Below are 24,414 nucleotides of genomic sequence, written 5' to 3'. Positions count from 1 at the left end.
CACAACTAAACTTCACACAAGGTGCAGCAGATCAGTGTCTGTACACAAGACAGAAAGATGGAAAATGGACTTATGTATTGGTTTATGTGGATGACTTGCTGTGTTTCTATGAGAGAGGACAAGACTACAAAGAGTTAGTCAACCACTTAAACGAAGAAGTGGAAATCAAAGAACTGGGAAAGGTGACTCATTATTTGGGTATGCACGTGGAGAGAGAACTGGATGGAAGTTTTCTCCTCAGCCAGAGAACAAAAATTCTGGACTTGGTGGAGTCATTAGGACTCAAAGACGCACACCCAGTAGCTACACCGATGGAGACCAACTTTCTAAAACAAACAGATGAAAGTGAACCTCTTCCTAACAACACACAGTACAGAGAAGCAGTGGGCAAATTGCTTTATCTCGCAAACACGACTAGGCCAGACATTGCAACTGCCACTGGGATTCTGTGTAGGAAAAACAATTCTCCCACAAAATGGGACTGGCTTGGAGTGAAGAGGGTTGCAAGGTACCTGAAAGGCACCCAAAACTTCAGATTGAAGTTGCCAGCCAGTGAGAGACCCAGGTTAGTGGTCTACAGTGACTCAGATTGGGGAGAAGATAGAACTGATCGGAAATCGACCAGTGGACATTTGGCTCTGTATGGAGGTGGAGCAATCAGCTGGGCAAGCAGAAAACAAACCTCTGTTGCTCTTTCCTCTACAGAAGCAGAGTATGTGTCTGCATCAGAAACATGCAGAGAGATAATGTGGCTTTGTAAACTGCTGGATGATTTGGGTATAGATGAACCAAGGCCAATCCAGATGTTTGAGGACAACCAGAGCTGTATCAGGTTGGCACATTCAGAAAGCCACAATGCACACACCAAACACATTGACATCAGAAGCCACTTTGTGCGTGACATGATAAAGAAAGGACTTGTCAGGATGGACTACTGTCCAACCCAAGAAATGACAGCAGATATCCTGACCAAGCCGCTGACAAAAGAAAAGTTCCAGAGTCTATGTGAGAGTATGAATCTGCTGGACTTGAGCATCCGGAGTTGAGAAGGGGTGTTGGAATTGGTGCAACTCCATATGCTCTCAAGGGGTGGCAGGAGACTGTCCTAAAAAAGGGTTAAGCCATAGCCCAGTGTCCTTTGCAGTTTACCTGTCCACCTTGGATGACCTATGTGGGAGGGGCATGATCCAGACCCTATATAACTCCTGAGCACGCCCTCCTCCCTCTCTCTAACCTCTTCCTCACCACAACTGAGGAGACAAGATGGCATGCAGCAGGGATCTGCTGGCGCTGCCATCTTGACCACATGGCACATGCAGGACGAGGCAGCTATAGGGCCTTGTTATCTTTACGTCAGAGTACCTCTGATTCCTAAATCAGATGCTGTAACCGTACTACCATTGGAACTGTGAGTAAATGAATCTGTTTTTGCAACTTCAACCAGCCAATGTTGTTTGTGTGTTTCTTGACTAGCAGTCAGCCGGGTGTGGGAGGCTCCCTGGGGTTGATTCCCAGCAAAGGGGGGTTCTGCTGCTGAAGCGACTCTGCTCCCCCCCTAACGGAGGAAATCTGGTTTAAGAGATTCCTCCAACACCTCCTGCCAGCAGCTACATCCTTCTTCCAGCTTTCAGTGCCCGGGTACATCAGCAGTTTTGCACCCCAAGGTACAGACGGGGCCTACTGAGAATTGCTGATGTGTTTCTTCTTTGGCAACCTCCCTGGGTGAAATTCACCTCCCTGATCTGCCCACCACTCCAGCCCCCTCCCCACAAATGCCCCCATCCTCCCCCCTGCAGTCTCTCACCAGACGCCTCCACGGCCACATCCAGAGGTTCCTGAAGCCCTTCGTGTTCCACATGGCACCGGTAGTGGCTCCTCTCCTTTGGATCAATCTCAATGCTGAACCAAGTATAGTAGGTTCCATCTGCATTGGGGCTGACAGCCCCATGGAACGTGTCCCCCTTCCTGACCTCCTCATCCTTCCTCCAGGTGATGCCTATCTCTTTGGGGTAGAAGCCGTGAGCCTGGCAGAGGAGGGTCTCCAGGCCCTCTTGGCTGTCCTTGCAGGTCACCTTCACCACTGGGCGCTCTGTGGGAAAGTGGCAACATCAGTGAGATGCTTGGTTGGCTGGCAGAAGAGATGCTGCAAGACCAGAAAGAAGGGTCCCCACAGCTTCAATGTGATCCACCCCCTTGTCCCAAAGTTGGGTGCCCCACACATGCAGCATCATCAAGAGATGGAAAGTCAAGGAGACTGGGACTCCGGATGCAATCTTATCCACATTTACCTGGGAGCATGCCCCTTTGAGTATGATGGGATTTACTTCTGAGTAGACATGCATAGGATTGGGTTCTTAGTGACATCCTTCAGCACTCAGTGCAAAAGCCCTACAGCCAGATCCAGCCTGCTGTCACAGAGAGGCAGAGTGTGGCAATCCAGGGCCTGCTTCCTGCTCCCTTATTTCAGCCGTTCTCAAACTTCTAGCACTGGGATTCACATTTTAGAGTGTCAGCCTATCCAGGACCCACTGGAAGTGATGTCATGGCCGAAAGCGACATCATCCAGCAAATTAAAATAAATCATTATAAATAATTAAAATAAAACAAATAATTTAATAAGGGAAAGCCAGCCCAACAAGTCTTCCTTCTCCTGTGTAGGGTGTGGGGATTTGCATCTGAAGCACAGCCCCCCCCCCCCACCACAAATGGTCCAGCCTGGTCACAGGACTCTGCCTGGCTTGATTCCACCTTATAGCAGAAGGCAGTGGGAGAGTCCTGTATAGAGGACTGTTCCATTTTATGGGTCAGATTAGGGAGAAGGATGTATCTGAATATGTCCCACACTTAGGAAGACGAAGAAGATGATGAGAAAGCAAAAGAGAACATTCTCTCCCAGGGCAGTCTCTGCTGTGCCAGGGCGGTAGTTTCTGTAGTCTCTACTGGGGCAGCCTCAGACCCCTTCCAGATGCATCAGGGGCAGCTCCTCAGTTTGGGGATCCTCCAAGGGAAAGGGGAGCTGGAAGGCACAGTCTCTCTCCTCCCCATTCCTCACCCTCACCTCTCCTCAGCAGGGCCTCCTTCCCATAGCGCAGGTATTGCTGCAGCCATTCAATGCAGGTCTCTTCCACGAAGAATTTGCTGTTCTGATTGAGTGCAGAGTCAGAATCCCACCTCCTCTTGGCTTCTCGGTCCTTGCAGAAAATGAGCATCATCCTATTGAGGCTCCCACGAGAACGGAGAGTGTCCTGTGCGGACCAAAACCGGCCTCTGCAGCAGCTGCAGTCCCGCAGCGGCATCCCTGAGCTCCTTCGCGGCCAGCCAAAGAGCTCCTGTGCGGGCCAGTTCCGCCCTGGGTGGCACAGTGTGCGAAGGAGGGTCGTGCCCAGCGTGGCAGGCTTGCTTGCCAAGGACTAGGGCCAGGCGTCAGCACCCCGCTGCCCTCGGGATTCATCACTCCGCTCGGCTAGGCCAGGAGCCCGTTTGGCGCAGTGGAAGCCGCAGGCTGGCAGGTGCGGAGCGTGTCTGCGGAAACCGCAGGGCCAGCTGCCAGCTGGCGCCCAAGGTAAGGACCGAGGGAAGAAGGGCAGGAAGCTGCCTGCGCGACAGAGACAGCGCCGAAGCGTCCTCAGGCCGGAGCTCGTTGGGCTGGCGCTGCTCCGCCCATGTGCAAGTGCCCGAGTAAAGGCTGGCTCAGACCCCAGGACTTTTCTGGGGGCCCCCTTTTGACGCTGGGCCCGGGCACAAATTACCCCTTGACCTCCCTCTCCGAGGCCCTGCTGCAGGATCACCCCACTGCGCCTCCTCCCCAGAGCCCGGGAACCCGTCTGGAGCTGGGCTGACCCGAACTGAAGCGCTCGCAGCTTGAATGCCAGGGGGCACCAGGTCCGTTTCCAGCTGCAGGACTCCGGACTGTCCGGCTGCAGCCGGCGGCTCAGCTGCTGTGGGTCCAGCTGGACATCGGACCCTGGGCACGGGGTGGGGGTGGGGGCTTGGAAACTGTACGGTCAGCCTAGGAGAAGCAGGCACTTGGCCTTCCTTCCCTCTTCCCTCTCACTGGGAGCTGTTTCAGGACACCACAGCATGTTTTTTTGGGGGGGGGGGCGGGAATCTCCAGGAACAGCTGAGGTCAGACTGGGCACTGCCCTCCCCCCCGCCCCACTTCCCCTTCAGTGGAGGGGGAGAGTCTCTGCGGGGGGGGGGGGATGCCTCGGCTCAGCTGGCACCAAACCTTTTCATCGGGCCACGAGTCCAGCTGCCCGTCCTCTCGAGGTCTGCCCAGCAACCGGTGACGCAACAGGCGCACCTTCTCCTCGTTGGCGGAGCGCTTTTTCTCCCCTAAGCGCGTCCTGCCCGCGGAAGGGAGGCTCATGGTTGCGATCGACGCCGTGGAGCGATGCGGGGCTGGCGCGCCTGGCTCCTGGGGGCGGCTGCGCTCCCGCTGCTGGGGGGCCGCTCCGGTGAGTGAGTCCCTGCAGGGGCAGGTGGGGAGGGGCAGGTGGGCAGCCAGGCGAGTGGGCAGGGAGGGAGGAAGGAAAGGAGGGGCTGTGCCCACCCCGCAGCCTGGGTGCAAATGGGGGGGGAGGGATTCAGAGGTCGCATCCGAGCAGAGCCTTAGCCGTTGCACGTCCCTCTGCTCCGGGGCAGAGACCTTTTCCTCCCTCCTGCCCAGCGCAGCCCCTGGCTGTGGAACAGGATCTGAGAGCCCGCGAGGCTGAGCTCGGAAGACAGACCCCCCCCCCCCGGTTTCCCACCACGTTCAAGTTGCTGAGTTCGGTTCTGAGTCTAGACCAGGTCTTCCTTCTGCTCCATCGTGATCCTTCTCGCCCCCCGGCCCCTCCCCCCGCTCAAGGCGACTCCCCTTTGCCAGGCCCCAAGCGCAGGAGGGGGCTGAGGTAGGGTCCTCGCTCCTAGTGTGAGTGACGGGGGGGGCAGTTCCCCGTGAATTCCTCTGCCACTGACTTCAGTGCAGCTCCGGCACACTCTTCTGGGCAGTGAAACAGGCACTCAATAAGGGGAGCCCAGAAGAGTCTTCCTGAGAAATGAGAGGCCGAATCGCCCCTCTTAGCGCTTCCCCCTACCCCCTCCAACTTCCAGCCAGCCCTCATTCCCTTGAACATCCCCCGCGGCTGGTCTCCTTTTCTGTGTTAGGGAATGACTTTTTCTGGCTCATTCTTCTCTGCACATGCCCGATCTCGTCTGATCTCGGAAGCTAAGCAGGGTCAGGCCTGGTTAGTACTTGGATGGGAGACTGCCTGGGAATACCGGGTGCTGTAGGCTTCTACCATAGTCTTTCGAGACTGAAGGTTGCCAACCATGTCTTCTCAGGGCCAGCCGAAGTCTTTCCGCTGCCTGACAGTGCACGCTGAGTGCTGCCCCCTTTGCCCACTGATGTGCCAGCCTCTGCCCCTCCCATGTGCCAATGTTCTGGCTCAGCATCCCCTCCACATCCCCTCTTCCCCTCTGTCCCCCTCTACGCCCCTTTTCCAGTCCAGGGAGTGGAAGGAGAAAGAGAAGTAGTGGAGGCAGGTGGGCAGGCAGAGATGGGAGCCCCTGCCAGTGACTTCAGTAGGACAAAAACACCAAACTCCCCATTTGTCATTTGAGATTCTTTCCAGAAATCAGTGGGGAAGTGGCCGTTGGGCGGTGTGACCAAAATGGCACCAGGAACCGGAAATGCCAGGGGAGGGGAGTCTGGGTATCAACTTCAAGGAAGAACACAAAAAGTGCATCACACTTCATGGGGAAGTTGCAGGCTGCTTGGAGAGGAACAAACCAGCAGGGCCGGCCCATCCATGAGGCCAACTGAAAACAGCCGCGGAATCAGCTGCTGCTTAGAGGCCCTTCCCACAAATCCCACTCTGCCTTCCTTTCCAGGCTCAAGCTCCGCCAAGCACTCTTACAATATCTTGTGGACAGGAGTGTCAGAGCCCAGCCAGGATTTGCCCTGGTTCATCGCTGGGGTGTACATGGGTGACCTGCTCCTTTCTGCCTACAACAGTGACGGGAAGAGGATTGTGCCTCAAGTACCCTGGACAGAGATGCTGGAGAGGGAGGACCCCCAGCTCTGGCAAAAGGAGACTGAGCGTTTCTGTGCTTGGGAGTTGGAGCTTCGATGGACACTGGGGCATTTGCAGAATTTCTACAACCACAGCCAAGGCGAGCGGGGGCGGGGAATGATGGCTGCTGCGTATGTGGGAGGGGGGAAATATGGGGAGATCAGATCCATTGCCCCAGCGGCTCCTTCCCCCTTCAGATGGCCTTGCCCTTAGCCAGGGGGGTCACTGCCCATGGCACCCCTCACCTGCATCTCCAACCAAGGCAGTCTCCAGATCCCCCTGAAAAGGCTCACTTGATCTCAAATTATGGAGGATTCTGCCTCACTGGAGATTTTTAAGCAGAGACTCAACAGGCACCTGCAAGAGCTGCTCTAGAATTTTCTGCTACAGGCAGGGGTTGGACCAGATGATCTTGCGGGTTCCTTCCAACTCTGTTTGTATGATTCTGACCTTCTCCAGGGTGGAGTGTCCCTTTGGATGGAACCAGCTTTCCCTTGGAGGAGGCCCAAGGCAGACACACAAGTCTGGAGACAACCCTGCCCTGCAACCTCACCCCAACCTTGCTGGGCCACACACACATTCCACATCACCTTGTCTCCCTTCCAGGACTTCACACCCTGCAGGCCAGAACCGGCTGTGAGCTGAACGCAGGTGGGCAGAGAGGAGGACACTTCCAGCTCGGCTATGACGGGGAGGACTTTCTCACTTTTGACAAGGAGACCCTCAGCTGGATCACAGTCGATGCTCAAGCCCAAAGCCTCACAAAAATGTGGGCTACGTACCAAACCTCAATCCCTCTCTTGAGATTCTTCCTGGAAGTGGGGTGCTTTGAGCGGCTGCAGAAATACATGAGCTATGGGAAGGAGGCTCTGCGGAGGAGAGGTGAGTGTGGGAAATGGGGTGGAGAGGGCAATTCCTCCATGCCCCTATGCAACACTGTGCAACAATGCAGTGGTTTTAGTGTGTCTTCAGCTGTATCGTATGGTGAATTTTTGGCTACTGGAGTCTCTTTGGGGTAAGTAAGAGGACATTTGTCCCCTTGCCCTGGGGTAAGCCCCAGTAGCTGCTATGGGTCAACATGAACCTGCATCAGTTCAATGACTGGCATAAGTCCGAGTTGATCTGTGAAGCTGAATCAGACCTGGGAACAGGGTGAGGATTCCACTGCTGCCAAATCTGCCCCCTCATGGTGTGTCCAACCCAACCTCCCCCACCCCTGTCACCACCCCATTCCTCCCACCTCCTGCTCACCAAACCCTCAGCGCCAACTTACCTGTACTAGCAGGTATTAAGTGACCATCTTCTTAAGAACCTGGCTGTCGCTGCTTGCAGTGGTGAAGAGTCCCTACACACTGGCCCAGTTGTGTTTGTGATGGCTGTAAAGCAGTTGACACCAGCGGAACACGTGCTCCGCCAGAACAAGGGTCCATTAGGATTGGGCTGTTGGTGAATCGACACTCGGTTTCACATAGTCGCTGCTGATACTGAATCTGCTGTTGAGTTCTATCTACTAGTTTTACTTAGGCTGCAATCCTAACCACACTTTTCTGAGAGTAAGCCCCATTGAACAAAATAGGTCTTACTTCTGAGTAGACCCGGTTAGGATTGTGCCCCTAGTGTGTTGCTTACTCCATAGAATGCTAAATTAGGCACTCAGCCTTGCCTGTTGGTGTCTCTTTTGACTTGCTTGCACCATACCCAGCAAATATCTTACCTGAACCAATTCAGTTATGGAGGAGGCCTCGTGAGTGCCCTGAAAGAGCTTAATGGGAACTCACAGAACTGCACCTGAGGGTTTTTCATTTTGATTCTCTGACATTTGTGATCTCCTGAGGATACTGCATTTGTAGGACATCCACATTTGGAACATGAGGGTGGTCCGAAGCCAAGAAGTGGGGTCTCTTCCTTCTATGATCCTATACCAGCATACCACATGCAAGCCATCAAGGAGCTCAACGCTGGCATTGCCAATTTTCCACAGATCCCCCAGTGGTGAAGGTGACTCACAAGGACAGTCAAGGAGACAGGGAGACCCTCTTTTGCTGGGTCCATGGCTTCTACCCAAAAGAGATCAATGTCACCTGGAGGAAGGATGGGGAGGTCAGTCGGGAGAACATGTTCCGTGGGGTTGTCAGCCCCAATGCGGATGGAACTTACTACACCTGGCTGAGCATTGAGATCAACCCCAAGGAGAGGAGGCGCTACTGGTGCCATGTGGAACATGAGGGGCTGCAGGAACCCCTCACTGTGGCTGTGGAGGAGTCTGGTGAGCGGCTGCAAGGGAGTATGCCTTCGGGGGGGGGCCTTTGTTGGAAGGTGGTGGTGGTAGAGATGGAGATTCTGAGTTTCCCCCAGTCTCTTCCAGTCTGAGTCAAGGTGTGTTTGTCCTGTTGCAGCCTCGGTGCCCCTGGCGCTCCTTGTGGGAGTTGTCTTGATCATCCTTCTCCTTGTGACTGGGATCATCTTCTACATCAGTAAGTAGTTCTCTTGATAGCCCAGTCCCAGTCTACTCAGAAGTGAAGCTGCAATACTATCCACACTTACCTGGAGTAAGCCCCATTGACTTTAATGGGACTTCTGAGTAGATATGCATAGGATTGAACTCTAAGGGCGCAATCCTGCCCTTCACTTGGGCCGGCACAAGTCCTTGTGCTGGCCCAGGAGGGTTGCAAAGGTGCCATAAAGCACGTTTGCACCTTCTCTGGAGTAAGCCGTGTCGGCGCATGGAGGTGCGCCAACACACGGAGGTCGAATCCAGCCTCTGTGGTAGCTTCCTTCGTGAGTCTTGTGTTGGGCCAATGCAAGGCTCTGGGGTGGGTGGGAAGGAAGCGTTCCTGGGTGGAGGAGGGAGGCGGGGGGGAGTGCAGGTGTTGGGAGGCTCCGGGGCTGGCGGGTGGGGAGTGGGAGATAGGGCTGGGTTCCGACACTTATACCAAATCCCAACCCCTGTTCCCGGGGAAATCGGAGAGGCTTCAAGACACTCCACTCTCCTCAGACCTGTGCCACCTCAAGAGGTGGCACAAGTCCGAGGAGACCCATAGGGGAAAAGGCGCATTACCCAGGGGTAAGGGGAAAAGTTTTCCCTTGCCTCTGGCTGAGCCACCTTGGGCCCCTATCCTGCGTTGGGTATCCCTCTTGCCTTGCCTGTTCCAGAGCAGGGTAGGATTGTGCCCAAAGTCCCATTAGCATTAAGAGGACTTACTTCAATGGATTGAAGCATTGGTGCACCTCTTGGACCACATGTGCCACATTTCAGTTTCTGAGAATGATGATGCTGATGATGAGGCCTTGTTGTCAGAGGCTTCCTAGCTCTTGAGGCTGGAATCCCAAAATCTGGTAGTGCCCCCAACCTGCTTGCCACAAGTGTTGGGAAATACCAGGAAGTACCCAACATGGGTTAGCCACCAAATCCCCCCCCCCAATAGGCTTTAGAAGCAAAGTGTTGGTTATTTCAGCCTCTCATGATGAACCTCCAAAAACCAGGTCCTGCAATCCACATTTCAAGGGCTTGGGAGGTGCTTGATGTTTCCTTTATCCCTTACCCAGACATATTTCTGTTCTTATTTTCCATACCCATCTTCAAACATCCTCCATGACTGTATCTCTTATGCTTTCCTGTTTTAGTTAATGCACCTTTATATTCTCTGCTGCTTTTCAGGAGTGGGCAAGGGGCCCTTCAGTTCTCTGCTCTCAAACCAGCCTCCACCCGCCCACCCTGCTTCCCTGGGTGCTGATCTCAGCCATCCTCCAGCGTCATTCCAGAGAGAAGGTGCAAGAGCAAAACCAGAGTCAGCAGATCAGGGATCAATACCATGAAGGACTTCCTAGTGCAGTTGTGTGAGAAGTTTCTGGGATGTCCTCCCCCAGAGATTGTTGACCACAACCCGGCTGAGCACCTGCTATGGAGTGTTTGGAATTGGAGTGCCCCACATCCCTGCAGAGAATAGGATTGGATTATCTTTTAATCCATCTGTGGCCCTTGGGGACTCCCAATCTGGCCCACGGGGAGCCCCCAGTCTCCAATGAGCCTTTGGCCCTCAGGAGGCTTGCCGGAGCCCTTGCTGGCCCGACACAACTGCTCTCAGTGTGAAGGTGGTTGTTCAACCTCTTGCATGAGCTGTGGGCCGAAGGCTCCTTCCACTGCTTGCTGTTTCATGTCTGTGAAGCAGCAGCGGCACCGAAGGGAAGGCCGGCCTTGCTTTGTGCAAGGCCTTTCATAGGCCTTAAGCTATTGCAAGACCTTCATTCATGCATTCAAGTTCCACCTCTAATATATTCATTCATGTAAATTTTATTCAAATTTGAAATGTAAATTAATTCTTTTTTTTTCCCCTGGCCCCCAACACAGTGTCAGAGAGTTGATGTTGCCCTCCTGCTACAAAGTATGGACACCCCTGGTCTAGAGCAGTGTTTCTCAAACTGTGGGTCAGGACCCACTAAGTGGGTCACAAGTTGCCTGACAAACAGCATCAAGTGCTTGACTCCTTCTGCTTTGCAATGCTGATTTTTAAAAAGGATGTTCCTTTCATAGAAGCAGCTGATGCAAAATGCTTCTGGCCTGCCTGATTTAGGGAGCCATTCATTTGGAGCACCTTTGGTTGAAGCATTTGAAACACTGTCCATAGTTCTGGTTTCTTCTGTCAATAGTTCTATGCTGCCTCTTTTTATACTTGATGTCATTGCTTGTGCATTTTTCTCAATAAATTCATAAATGGGGGATTCTGAGCGGCTTCCTGGTGGTCTTGTGGTGTTCTTCGGGTGACTGTGGGAATGTTTACCATGAACCCTAGATGTGCATACTTGAGGGCCCACAAAAATGCACAGAACATAGTGTGAACACCTGTGTGTGAACACCTGGAGCACCTTCTGAATGAAGAAGACCACAAAGTTAGGGGCATTTGAGCTTAGAAAAAAGATTTCCTGCCTGAGGCTTATGACATTATGTGTGTTGTGGAGAGGGTGCAGAATGTTTCTCCCTCTCAAACCACAATGCAGGTCGGGGGCATGGGGAACATCCAGTGAAGAGATTGGCAAGAGATTTGGATTTGGAAAAGGAGAAGGCTCCTTCTTACAGAGTGTCATTAGCAGGTGGAACTCATTGCCACCATCCGATTCCGTGGTTTTAAAAAGTTGAGACCAGACTGTAGGATACATTTATCATGCCGTATTCGAGCAATACAGTATTAGAACAGGAACAACTGATTGGTTTAAAATAGGGAAAGGAGTACAACAAGGTTGTATATTGTCACCCTACTTATTTAACTTATATGTAGAGTACATCATGTGAAAGGCTGGGCTGGGCTGAATGAATCACAAGCCAGAGTTAAGATCACTGGGAAAAATATCAATAACCTCAGATATGCAGATGATACCACTCTAATGGCAGAAAGTGAGGAGGATCTGAAGAACCTCTTGAGGAGAGTGAAAGAGGAAAGTGCAAAATGTGGCTTGAAACTTAGCATTAAAAAACTAAGATCCTGGCATCCAGTCCCATCACCTCATGGCAAATAAAAGGGGAAGAAATGGAAGCAGTGACAGAGTTTATCTTCTTGGGCTCCAAGATCATTGCAGACAGAGATTGCAGCTGTGAAATTAAGATGCCTGCTTCTTGGGAGGAAAGCTATGGGAAGCCTAGAAAACTTAATGAAAAGTTGAGACCACCTTGTCGACAAAGGTCTGTATAGTTCAGTGGCATAGCTAGTGAGGGGGGCAGTCTGCCCCAGGTACCAGCCTTGGGGGGGTGACACCCCCAAGTGACCAAAATCGCTGAAATTGTGGCAGTTAGGAATAATACCATCATGTCCTATACCGCTGGATATGGAATTTCCTGCAGAATGCAATGAAAAAAACTGGAGTGAAATATATATTGACAAGAAGGCTGTGTGCTGCCTGCAGGAACCTGCTAGCAGCAAAAAGGAGGAAAGTTTTTCCAGTACAGAAGGCTAAAAAGGCAGGCATGTCCTGGGAAAAGAGGGTGCCTGGGCACCCTGTCTTAGCATCTCCAGGCTCTTCATAGTAGCAGGCCCCTTTTCACTCAGGACTGATTCCAGACCCTTCCCACCTGCTTCAGCAAGTGCCTGTGTCCTTCTTGAGACCTGGAGGCCCCGGCTGGAAGGCCTCTGACTCGCTCCTGCAGTCAGAACAGGGTGGAACTGTCCCTGGCAGCCAGCCAAAGGGTGCTCAGCACAGTCAATGCAGAGAATCCCCTTCCTCGGTGAGAAGCCCCAGAGAGTTCAAGGAAATCATTCTGGGGGAATTGGAGGCTGAGCCCCAGTTTCTGCAGAGCAGCTTCACATGGACCGTCCTGCAGCCCCACGGAGAGAGACTGCAGCCCATCACTTATAGATCATTGGCATCCTTCAGTCTCAGAAGTCTATGGTATCACACTCTGAATGGTGGTTCTGGAACAGTGTCTAGTGTGGCTGAAAAGGCCGATTCAGGAGTGACAATCCCTTCCACACTGGGAGCAAGTGCAGTCTGACCCTGGTCTGCCTCCCTGGCTATGGGCCTTCCTTCTTTGCCTCAGTCTGTTGGCCAAGTGTCTCCTCAAACTGGGAAAGGCCACGCTGCACAGCCTGCCTCCAATATATTAGCCAAAGAAAATAATAGGAGATCTTCCAGAGCCACTTGAACACTTAACCCAACGTTTTGAAGGCTCCGAGCCAGAAAATGCCAACAGAAGAGAATGTTGGAAGGAACGTTTGGCCACCACATAAGATAACTTAAGAAACAGATACATTCAGATACTTCTGAACGAGGCTGCAATGGACAAGACAGGGGCCAGGCAGCTGATCCTGATCCCCCTGCTGTGGTACCACTTTCCCTGGAGAAGAAGGAGTTGAACAAATGGGGAAGTGGGACTGAGAAGCAGAACAGGCAGGCTGGTGAGAAATGTGTGGTCTGGCTGGACAGTCACAGAGACAACTTGGCCAAAAAGGAACCAGGAACTGGCAGTGCCCAGCGGGGGAGGCTGTGAGGAAGAGCACAAAAAACACACCACAGGTCAAGGGGAAGTTTGCAGGCTGGTCTGGAGAGGAAACAACAAGCAGGGCAGGCCCATCTGTGAGGCCCACTGAAGCCATCGCCTCAGGCAGCAGCTCAGTGGGCCCCCCACCTTTGTCTACAAGCTACTATGTATGTTCTTTTAACAATGAGAAACCCGTCAGAGAAGTGGTTGGCCCTCTGGATGGTGAGGGAGGGAAAGGGGAGATAAAAGGAGATTTAGAGATGGCAGAGAAATTAGATGATAAAGAACCAGAACCAGAGGACATCCACTAAAATTGAGTGTTGGGCGGGTTAGGACGACAGAAGAAAATATTTCTTTACTCAGCATGTGGTCAGTCTGTGGAACTCCTTGCCACAGGATGTGGTGATGGCATCTGGCCTGGACGCCTATAAAAGGGGATTGGACAAGTTCCTGGAGGAAAAATCCATTACTGGTTACAAGCCGTGATGTGTACGTGCCACCTCCTGATTTTAGAAATGGGCTCTGTCAGATGCAAGGGAGGGCACCAGGATGCAGCTCTCTTGCTGACTTGTGTGCTCCCTGGGAATTTGGTGGGACTGTGAGACCCGGGATGCTGCACTGGATGGGGCTGATCCAGAGGGGCTGCTGTTCTGTTCTGATGTTCTTCTCTGCCCGGCTGCAGCGCGGCTGGCAGGGCCTCTTTTTTCCCATTGGCGGAGCCTCCACCGCGGCCAATCCCGCCTGCTCCGGCCTGGGGCTGGGCGGCCTTCCTCCGCTCCGCACTCCGGCCCTCGACGGCTGCGAGAGGCAGTGCCAGGTCCGCGCGCGAGAGCCGAGATGCGCCTCCTTCGCTGGACCGCGCTGCTCCTCCTGCTGGGCGCCTGCTGCGGTGAGTGCCTGCAGGGGCTCCGCTCCCGCTTGGGCGGCCAGCAGCGCTTGGAGGGGGGGGGGGTCTGCGCTCCAGGTGCCTCCCGGGCAGGCAAGGCCGGCCGGTCGGGGGTCTCTCCCTGGAGAAAGAGCCCGAGCTCCTGGCCATCCCCGCTTGCCCCCTGCCGCCCTGCGTGCTTTGGAGGCGCTCCGGGGCGGGGAGCTCCCCGCGAACCTTCCTCCAGGCGCGAGTCTCGGTGGCGGCGCCAAGGGCTCCGGAGGTCTCCTCCGCTGAGCGGCGGGTCTGGGCTGGGAAGCCGCTGTGCGGCAGCCCCTCTTGGGCGCCGTCTGTACTGGGTGGCTCCGTGTCCTGCCCGCGTCCCAGCCAGGATCGCCCTGCGCGCTTCATCGTCTGTCTGGCGGAGGGGAACCTTCCTTCCCCCCCCCCCCACGTCGCGTCGGCCAAGAGTCCCTTCGCCCCAGAGCCCTTTTGTCGCTTCTCAGGTGGAAAGACTTGATGGCAAATACGGGGGTCCAGGACAGCCCCCCACCCTAGCAGGTAAAACCAGAAGCCCCACCCTCAGATTTTGGAATTATCAGTCTCCAATAGCAGTTGTCAGGGAAAGGGGGAGGAGAGATAGTCCCAGAGGAAGGAAGGCTGACCAAGGGGAGTAGTGCATAGTGGTTACTGTGCACTTACCCCTTCCTGCCCCAGCTTCTTCTATCCTGGACCAGCAGCTGAACAGAGAAAAGCCTTGGCAGTTGCAGTCACTGCCACCATCCCAGGCTACCGAGAGTGGGGGGCATCTGGGGAAAAATTCTTCCCAGGAAAGCCCTGAACCCCAGGGGTTCTTATTTAAAACCAGACCCACAGTACCTTCTGCAGAGCCAAAAGAAGTGACAACCACTGACTCACCTGTGGACACAGAGCAGGCAGACCAAGAAGCAAAATGGATCTAATTTATTTAGAAGTCCAAAATGAAAAAGGGAACTATACAAATAGGTGGTAAAAGGACCACCAAACTGATCTAGATCCAAAGGGTGAAAACTGCAAGAGGAGAAATTCAGTTTGGACATCAGGAAAAAATTCCTGACAGAGAAGGCAGTTCAGCAGTGGAACTGATTGTTGAGGGAGGGGCTGGATTCTCCCTCACTGGAGAGCTTCAAGCAGTGGCTTCAATCACCCGCTGGAGATGCTCTAGGAGGATTTCCTCCTACTGGCAGAGGGTTGGACCAGGTGACCTTGTAGGTCCCAACTCTAAGGCTGCAAGGTCTGCCTGGCAACACTGAGTGGACATGATGCATTTGGTGAAGCATTTTGCTGGTTGGTGAAGCATTTTCCCTCAGCCAGCCACGGGTCTCATTCCAGACTGGGGGGCCGGAGTGCTACCACCCTGGAGCAAGTGAGCTGCAGGCAGCCTTAGAGGGGCCAAGGACAGGGATGGATGGGGGGTTTGGGTCCAGGGGGGTTTGTGTCAGTGGCCCTCTTTGCTCCTGGGGGCAGCTGCTTTTCTCTTGGGGGAGGTTGGTAGAGGGTCTCTGGTGCCTCTTATGCCACAATGAATTTGTGTGGTGGGACCAGGTCCACATTCACTCTCCAGGCTCTTGCCTCTTACTTAGGTTCACACATGCAAGCAGCACACACAGGTTTAAGTTCTAAATAGATTTTTCACAACACTAAAGTTAAATGTTTCCTTAGATATGTCAGGCCTGGAGGCGTTGGGGGTTGGGAATGTGTCATTGGGATTTTTTAAAGTTTTAAAATGGGGGGGTAATATTTCGAGGAAAAATTGAATAAAGCCTCAAGAACTGTTGTAGAAGCGCTTTTGTTCTACAGAGCTCAAGTTTTCTGTGGAAAATTCCAGGAAAAAAGCTGGGAATGGGAAGCTGCTGACCTTTCAGAAATGAGTCTGATTAGAGGAGGAAAATGGGGGTGGGGCAGCATTTTCTCCAGGGGGTGTTGCTTATTGTCTTGGTGATGCGTGATGGGTGTTGTCTGGATAATTTTTACTCTGTGATGCTGAGTGTGTCCCTGCTGGCTGATTGAGGCCTGGGCAAGTCTCACCTTCAGCTAAATGTGCCTTTAAGAGGAGTTTAAAACTGGAAGCGCATCTTGTGACATCCAGAGCGGCTGCAGTGGAGGCGCATTTTTGGTTACTCCTGGAATGAAAGGGAAAGGCAGCAAATAAAGATCTTAAATGAGTGTTGTTGGTGGAGCGTCTCCTCGTCAAGAGGAGTGTGTGGACACTGGTGCGGGACTCAGGTGTGTGTGTGGGGGTCTTCTTGAGAGACGGTGGCTGGGTGCAGCCTGTTCGTGCGTGAAGACCAGGAAGGTGCACGTGCGGGGTCTGTGTCTGTCCCTGACGCTGGAGCCAGGTGTGCCACGTGGGGCTTGAGTCGTGCAGCCTGTGAGTGGGGAAGGGGGCGGGGGGGTCGCAGCACCCGCAGGCAGACCCGCTTTGCTGGTGTTCCTTGTGACGAGAGGGCTGCTTTTCCTCCTGCGGGGGGCCGGGGCCAGGGCCATCCCAGAATCCCAGCGTCTTCCGCGGAGAGGAGCAGCAAGGCAGGGGCGCTGAATGAGATGCGGGGGGCGTGGGGACGGGGGCGCTCCGGCTTCGACAGTAGGGCTCCCCAGGGCGGTTGCAGCCTCCTCGGGGCAGCGGGGCCCTGGCGGCTGTGCGAGGGGCGTGTGGCGCCCCCCCTTCCCCGCCGCAGAGGCTGCGCCCGTGACTGCCGCCCGCCCCGTCTGTCCCAGGCTCGGCGTCGCACTCGCTGCGCTACTTGTACACGGCGGTGTCGGAGCCCGGCCCGGGGCTGCCCGCGTTCGTGGCCGTGGGCTACGTGGACGGGCAGCTCATCACGCACTACGACAGCGACACGAGGAGGGATGTGCCTCGGGCGCCTTGGATGGAGAAGGCGGGCCAGGAGGACCCCCAGTACTGGGACGGGAGCACGCAGCTCGCGCAGCACTCGGAGGCGGGCTTCGGAGCGAGGTTGCAGGCCTTGATGGAGCGCTACAACCAGAGCGGAGGTGAGAGGGCGGGCGGGAGGACCCAGGAGCCGCGTTCTCCCTTCGCGATTGGTCGGGCCGCCCGCCGCTCAGGGAGAGGCTCCGCCCGGGCTGGCTGGCTGGGCCGCCCCGACTGCCGAGCTGCCCGGCGGGGGGAGGCGCGGGAGTGCTGGAGCCGCGCGCTGTTCCGGGCACGCCCTGCCTGCCTGCCTGCCTGCGCTCTGACGCCCCCGCCGGTCGCTTGCAGGACTGCACACTTGGCAGAGCCTGTCCGGCTGCGAGCTGAGCGAGGGCGGGCGGAGAACAGGATTCCGCAAGTACGCCTACGACGGGCGCGACTTCATCGCCTTCGACCTGAAGACGCTCACCTGGACGGCGGCCGTCGCAGCAGCCCAGGCCACCAAGGCGGAGTGGGACGCCAAGCCGGACATCGCCCAGTACTGGAAGGCCTACCTGGAGGAGACCTGCCCCGAGTGGCTGCAGAAGTACCTGCGCTACGGGGCGGAGGCGCTGCAGTGGAAAGGTGGGCGGGGGGGGCGCACTTTCCCCAGGCCTCCCATCACTACGCCGGAGGCTCCCCCTGCTCGCAGCCCGGCGGAGGGAGAGCACCAGTCCCGCCAGCATCCCCGGTGAAGCGGCCAATGGAGCACCCAGGGAACGGGCACCGCAGAGCCGGGGCTGGCAGAGACCCCCTCAGCCCTCCCCCTTCTTCCAGGCCCCACCGCCGTCCTTCCAAAGGGGGAAGCTTTCCGAACAGAACGGGCCTCCTCCCGCCCCGTCGCAGAACCGGCTCAGTCCTCTCCCCCAGCGCCCCTTCCTCCTGGGGAAAAACCGTCCCCTGCAGTCCTGGGGCCCTTGCGCTGCCCGAGCCACTCAGGCCCTGGCTGCAGACTGCGCTCCTCCTGCAACCCCCCCCCCCAAATAAGCACGGGCAGGCCTGGAGAGAGGGGGGCGCACAGGGGGGCACAATCCCTGCCCAGGACAAAACAAACTGCACCGCAAAAACACTTCTGGCCAAGGCATCTCTTCCAGTGGGTCCAACAGATTGTCGTTCTGAAAAGGGGGTCCCTGTCCTAAAAGCTTTGAGAAGCAGGGAATAGAAGTGCAGTGAAAGTGGATTAAACCTGTAGTGGGAACGTCTTCTTCATAAGCACCAACATGTAGTAGTACAATTCAAACCTTGGAACGTGAAACTATCACCTTCAGTTCAGAACTACAAGGCTCCAGTAGCAGGTCACCCAGTTCAGTTCACAGAATTCCAGGCCCAATAGTCAGTTCCACCCCTTCTTCCAGTTTACTGTTGGTGCAATCCTCACCCCTTAAATCAGTGCCAATGGGACGTGTGCTGCATCCTGCAGTTGGGTGTCACACACAGAGGCCTCCTCAAAGTAAGGGAGTGTTTGTTCCCTGACCTCAGAACTGCATTGCCCTGATGTCAGTGCTGGAAAGCCCTGACATAAGGAGTGAGGATTGCGCCCTGTGTGTCTGAACACATGGCCTTGGATCAAGTCTACATGTTTGAAGGTGAAGTTAATGGTATGGAGTACAAATATAAGTCTTAAGCACAGAATGGAAAAGAAGAAAGATGGGGGAAAAGTCCAGAAAAGGTCAGGGAAATTGATTTCACTTGGTCTTTGTTCCTAAAGCATTGAATAGAAATAGGGGAGACGGTGAAAGCCATTCTTGGATGCCTGCACATTATGAGAAGAAGAAAATGCAAATTGGAGGACTTTGCTGAAGCAGAAGAAAAGAAATGCAGTAGCAATACTTGAAATACAGATGTCATAGGGTGGTGGGGATGAGAGAGGAGGGGGCCTTCCACAAAGGCTTGTATGGAAGAATACAGTCTTTCAGACACCGTCGCTGAAGGCCAGTATTTAAGTTGTTAGATGACATATTTGTTCTTGTTAGGAAGGGGGCAGTGCTCCATGCCCAACAGAAAATCCCTTCTCCCTTCCTCTGGGAAGCTGCACCCGCTCTGCATAGTTCACGCACACACGCCTGTCTGTCACATCTCCCAAGACTGGCAGCCAAAGGTCTTTCCCCTTTTTTGAAATGGGGGTTCAGAGAGTTGAGGAGGAGGGAGTATTTCTGCAGTTGTCTCTGCACATATTTTGCCCTGGAAGATTCACTCTCCTCCACCATATCAGAATTCACATGCCTTTGCCCTGTGCCGTGTCTGTTTCCCCTTCTGACAGGAAGCTCATTTAGAAGAAAGATCACCGTAAAAATCAGTATGAGGAGAGAGTGCCTTGGAGCATGTGCAGAGTGCATCTGTAAGGGAACCATTTTTTCCTTCTTTAAAAATGGCACCCAGTTGGAAGTACTGAAATCGCTGACCTTATCCCCTTACTTTGAATGGTGATCGGGCTGGTCACTGCCCCTGAAGTTTCCTCCCTGCTTGGAAACTAAAGTGGAGAATTTGGGGTGGCCATTTGGACCTCCAGGAACTAGTGAAGGCAAGCAGGAGACTCAGGAATTCTTCCTCTTCACTGGGGGACGAATGTTCAGCTTCAGGAAAAGAAAAAGAACTGCAGGAAGGAGCAGAGAGGGCAGTGCTGAAAATATGAATAGTGGCCATTTCAGGAGCCGTCCCTGATGGACCAATCCAGATGCTGGGGGGCGATGCTCACTTTTTACACTCTAGTCCAGAGCAGTGGTTCTTGCCCTGCGGTCTGTGGATGGGCTTCAGAAGGTCCGTGAGCCAGCTGCAAAAGGCATTTTGTGAGTGTCTGCATTTTTCTGGGAGGGGGCCAGTGCTTTCATTTGAAAGGTGTCTGTGACACAGAAAAGGTTGCACACCCCCGACCTCTGTTCAGCTGGGGTGGAGGTCCAGGGACAGTTGCCCCAAAGCCCTTAAGGAGATCACAGGGAAGTTCCAGGTCTGCTACTTCTTGCTTTGGAGCTTTTGTACCAAGTGCTGAGGGATGCTGTGGAGTCCCTTTCTTTGCAGATCTTAGTCTCTCGAGGATGCTGCACTTGTGGGGTGACTGCTTTTGGGGCAGGGGGTGGATCAGAAGGTCCCTTCCTTCTGCTGAACTCCAGCATCCATCCTGTGAGTCGGCCAAGGACCCCAGTCTTGACACTGGCATTGCCACTTTTTCCACAGAGCCCCCCATAGTAAAGGTGACACGTAAGGACAGCCAGCAGGGCTTGGAGACCCTCCTCTGCCGGGCCCACGGCTTCTACCCCAAGGAGATCTTTGTCACCTGGAGGAAAGATGGGAAGGTCAGGCAGGAGGACGCGTTCCATGGGGTTGTCAGCCCCAACCCGGATGGAACTTACTACACCGGGCTGAGCATTGCGGTTGATCCCAAGGAGAGGAGCCGCTACCGGTGCCATGTGGAACATGATGGGCTGCAGGACCCTCTGGATGTGGCCGTGAAGGAGTCTGGTGAGGGGCTGCAGGGGAGGGGGACCTGGGGAGGAAGCTCTTTGTGGGATGGGGGTAGAGTGGGGGGCAGATTCTGGGAGGTGGGACTCGAAGAAGAAAGGCATCAGCAACTCTCAGTGTTTATTTTGGGGCTCAGAGCTGCTGCTACACGCCTGTGTTGGAGGCTGGAAGGAGGCTGTGGCTGCTGGAAAAGGTGGGCAGAGGAACCCTGGAGAGCAGGAGGCAGAAACGTCTGCTTTCATTGCTCTGAGTGGGTGACATGAGAGTGCCCCCAAATCAGACCCTCGTATGAGGTCAGTGGAGACCTTTCTCAGTGGTTTTGCAGGCTCCCTTGGAGGCCTGAGATGCTGAGCTCAAGTGGGTCTCCAGGGGATGGAATTGCCCTGGATCAGGGCCGCCCCAGAGCGGGGCTCATCTCCGTGGTTTGCCTGTGTCCCAGCTTCAGGGTCCCCATCTCCAGTCGAAGGGTCTCGGGATCTCTGCCTGAGGCTCTGCAGAGCCCACTTCAGTCTGAGTCAATGTGTGTTCTTTCCATTTCCCCCTCAGTGCCTGTTTGGCTCATTGCTGTGGGAGTCATCCTGGGGGTCCTGGGGGTCCTGAGTGTGGCTGGAGTCATCTTCTATGTCAGTAAGTACATCCCCGGATGCCTCTGTTGGGCCACACGTGTGCATCATTCAGGAGCAGATTTCAGATCCTGAGCCCCTCAGACTGGGAACTGTCTTCTCATTCTGTGTCCTGGTCCATGAATGCAGTTGGTGAGGAATACATGGAGGAGATATTTGCTGCTGAGGACATGCTGGTGTCCCAGGCTCCCTGACAGCCCACTGCCAAAGAGGATCATGTAGCCCAGCAGGTGTTCAGGTCACCTGGACTTGCAGCTGCCCAGCAGGCAGGGATTCTCAGAATTCAGATCAGGAAAAGATAGTGGACATTTGATTGATTACACCAGTGGTTCTGGAACTTCTTCGGCCAGAGGCTCCCCTGGTCCTTGTGACCATTGGCCATGGCTCCCCATTACATCACCTCACCTCAGTTACCCCCAAAATGGGGATGAAGGTGTTATAATTATACACAAGAAACAAAAAACAGCACTCTGGGGCTGCAATCCTAACCACACTTACCTGAGAGTAAGCCCCATTGAACAAAATAGGACTTATGTCTGAGTAGACCTGGTTAGGATTGTGCCCTGAGTTTGTTAGCAGCACACCTGGAGGGTTTTGGAAAGGGAGGGCCATTCAACACAATAGGACTTACTTCTGAGTAGACCTAGCTAGGATTGTGTCTTCTGTCTTATTATAGCAGCCAACATAGGAAGTACCCCCCCCCCCAAGGAGGCAGGAGGAAAAAGGGGGATGGCTGGAAAGGAATGGGTATTTTTACTTTTTTATCAATTTTTGGGGACAAAGCCTGACTGATCAAGAGTGTCTTTTTTCTTTTTTGAAGGGGGAAGAAAAGGTCCTTAGAAACCTCTGCCCACCCGCCCTGCTTCCCTGGATTCTGATCTCAGCCATCCTCCAGCGTTGGTCCAGGGTGAAGATGCAGGGGCAAAACTGAAGCCAGCAGATCCTGAATTGACACCATGTAAGACTTCCTAGTGCTGTTGCATGGGAAGCTTCTGGGATGTCCTCCTCTCGTGATGGTTAACCACAGCCTGGCTGAGCATGAGCCCTGATCCCGGGGCTGCGTAAACCCCAAGTGGGCTGCTGGGTCCCCTGAACCAAGTGTTGGTGTCTCACAGCATCTGCTGGGAAGCCTGGTCTATTTGAGCAGGAGAGCCCAGCCCTCTCAGTGATCTGGGGTCCTTGAAAGCCACTCCCTGGAATCAGTTCCCCTCACCGTCCTTTGAAGTGGAACATCCTTGTGCCAAAACAGCCAGGTGTGCTTGTGGCACCTCTAAACTGCGCAACTGGGGCATGTCCCAGAGTTACTTCCAGTCCAGAGAGACCGCATCATCCAGGAAGAAATAATTGGGGTGCTACTTTCAGTTAAATGACAATTCCTATCCTCAAGTGTGATTTATCGGTGACTTTCTTTTGGAAGTGCCCCATAGTTGCTCCCGGGCCACAGACAGCTCTTCATCCAATATTGAACAAGAGCTAGAAATAATTGGGGTGCTTCTTTCAGTTAAGTGACAATTCCTATCTTTATGTGTGATATTCCCATATATATGTCTATGGTAAACCTTGATCTCCCACCCCTTCTCCTTCTGAGAGAGAGAGAACTCTTCAGGAAAAACAGGAGGTGCAAGGAGTGAATGTGGGAAGATGGATTGGAGGGGGAACCAAAATGGAAGCTGGAGTCCATGTGTGTGCATGCATAAGGGGATCGATGCCATCCATTTTTCCCTTTCTTCTGGAGCCAAGTAATTCTCAAACAAGACACACACGCCCCTGGGCCATGACATGCTCTCTCCACCAGGAGCCTCATGGTGTTCCTGGGAGAAGTTCTCTTTGTACATTCAGCAATCACCTTCTGCTTCTTCCATACCTAATTCGGTGCTGCTTGTTTTGTATTTGATATCACTGCTTGTGTATTGTGTTTTTCTCAATAAATTCCTGGTTCCTGACTGGTGGATTGTGAGTTGCATCCTTTCCCCCTTGTGGTCTTCTGGTGAGTGTTTGTGGGAATGTGCGCTGTGACCAAGACTATGGGATCCCTGGACAGGCGTGCTTGGGGGCCCACAAGAATGTGCTTCCAGGGCATGTGTGTGAACACCTGAAGCACCTTCTAAATCAGGGGTGCCCAAACCCCAGCCCTGGGGCCACTTGCGGCCCTCAAGGACTCCCAATCCGGCCCACAGGGGAGATAAAAGGAGACTTAGAGATGGCAGAGAAATTAAATGAGTTCTTTGCATCTGTCTTCACGGCAGAAGACCTCGGGCAGATACCGCTGCCCGAACGGCCCCTCCTAACCGAGGAGTTAAGTCAGATAGAGGTTAAAAGAGAAGATGTTTCAGACCTCATTGATAAATTAAAGATCAATAAGTCACCGGGCCCTGATGGCATCCACCCAAGGGTTATTAAGGAATTCAAGAATGAAGTTGCAGATCTCTTGACTAAGGTATGCAACTTGTCCCTCAAAACGGCCACGGTACCAGAAGATTGGAGGATAGCAAATGTCACACCTATTTTTAAAAAGGGAAAGAGGGGGGACCCGGGAAACTATAGGCCAGTCAGCCTAACATCTATACCGGGTAAGATGGTGGAATGCCTCATCAAAGATAGGATCTCAAAACACATAGACGAACAGGCCTTGCTGAGGGAGAGTCAGCATGGCTTCTGTAAGGGTAAGTCTTGCCTCACAAACCTTATAGAATTCTTTGAAAAGGTCAACAGGCATGTGGATATGGGAGAACCCGTGGACATTATATATCTGGACTTTCAGAAGGCGTTTGACATGGTCCCTCACCAAAAGCTACTGAAAAAACTCCACAGTCAGGGAATTAGAGGACAGGTCCTCTCTGGATTGAGAACTGGTTGGAGGCCAGGAAGCAGAGAGTGGGTGTCAATGGGCAATTTTCACAATGGAGAGAGGTGAAAAGCGGTGTGCCCCAAGGATCTGTCCTGGGACCGGTGCTTTTCAACCTCTTCATAAATGACCTGGAGACAGGGTTGAGCAGTGAAGTGGCTAAGTTTGCAGACGACACCAAACTTTTCCAAGTGGTAAAGACCAGAAGTGATTGTGAGGAGCTCCAGAAGGATCTCTCCAGACTGGCAGAATGGGCAGCAAAATGGCAGATGCGCTTCAATGTCAGTAAGTGTAAAGTCATGCACATTGGGGCAAAAAATCCAAACTTTAGATATAGGCTGATGGGTTCTGAGCTGTCTGTGACAGATCAGGAGAGAGATCTTGGGGTGGTGGTGGACAGGTCGATGAAAGTGTTGACCCAATGTGCGGCGGCAGTGAAGAAGGCCAATTCTATGCTTGGGATCATTAGGAAGGGTATTGAGAACAAAACGGTTAGTATTATAATGCCGTTGTACAAATCTATGGTAAGGCCACACCTGGAGTATTGTGTCCAGTTCTGGTCGCCGCATCTCAAAAAAGACATAGTGGAAATGGAAAAGGTGCAAAAGAGAGCAACTAAGATGATTACGGGGCTGGGGCACCTTCCTTATGA

The 24,414-nt window shown here is 53.7% G+C and overlaps 2 protein-coding genes and 1 pseudogene across 2 annotated transcripts in view; all 3 read left to right on the top strand.

Moving 5' to 3' along the window:
- Nucleotides 1-22,846, top strand: part of LOC136639180 (class I histocompatibility antigen, F10 alpha chain-like) — a 75,341-nt gene extending 52,495 nt beyond the window's left edge. The window contains exons 2-7 of the mRNA XM_066613185.1: nt 16,646-16,921; nt 17,148-17,423; nt 17,616-17,777; nt 20,010-20,294; nt 20,841-20,921; nt 21,738-22,846. Of these exons, the coding sequence (XP_066469282.1) occupies nt 16,646-16,921; nt 17,148-17,423; nt 17,616-17,777; nt 20,010-20,294; nt 20,841-20,921; nt 21,738-21,757 (1,100 nt within the window). The 3' untranslated portion in view covers nt 21,758-22,846. The remainder of the gene's footprint in view (nt 1-16,645; nt 16,922-17,147; nt 17,424-17,615; nt 17,778-20,009; nt 20,295-20,840; nt 20,922-21,737) is intronic.
- Nucleotides 4,387-10,766, top strand: LOC136640471 (major histocompatibility complex class I-related gene protein-like). Its single transcript, XM_066615633.1, has 6 exons — nt 4,387-4,457; nt 5,875-6,156; nt 6,663-6,938; nt 8,038-8,322; nt 8,453-8,530; nt 9,715-10,766. The coding sequence occupies exons 1-6, from the start codon at nt 4,394-4,396 to the stop codon at nt 9,870-9,872; spliced, it is 1,143 nt and encodes a 380-aa protein (XP_066471730.1). The 5' UTR covers nt 4,387-4,393; the 3' UTR covers nt 9,873-10,766.
- Nucleotides 5,158-5,277, top strand: LOC136643047 (5S ribosomal RNA; annotated as a pseudogene).
- Nucleotides 22,847-24,414: the final 1,568 nt, after the last annotated feature.

The sequence above is a fragment of the Tiliqua scincoides genome, chromosome 2 (genome assembly GCF_035046505.1).
Source record: "Tiliqua scincoides isolate rTilSci1 chromosome 2, rTilSci1.hap2, whole genome shotgun sequence".
Taxonomy (NCBI): domain Eukaryota; kingdom Metazoa; phylum Chordata; class Lepidosauria; order Squamata; family Scincidae; genus Tiliqua; species Tiliqua scincoides.
The sequence above is the reverse complement of the archived record's forward strand: the minus strand, read 5'-3'. Positions and strand labels throughout refer to the sequence as shown.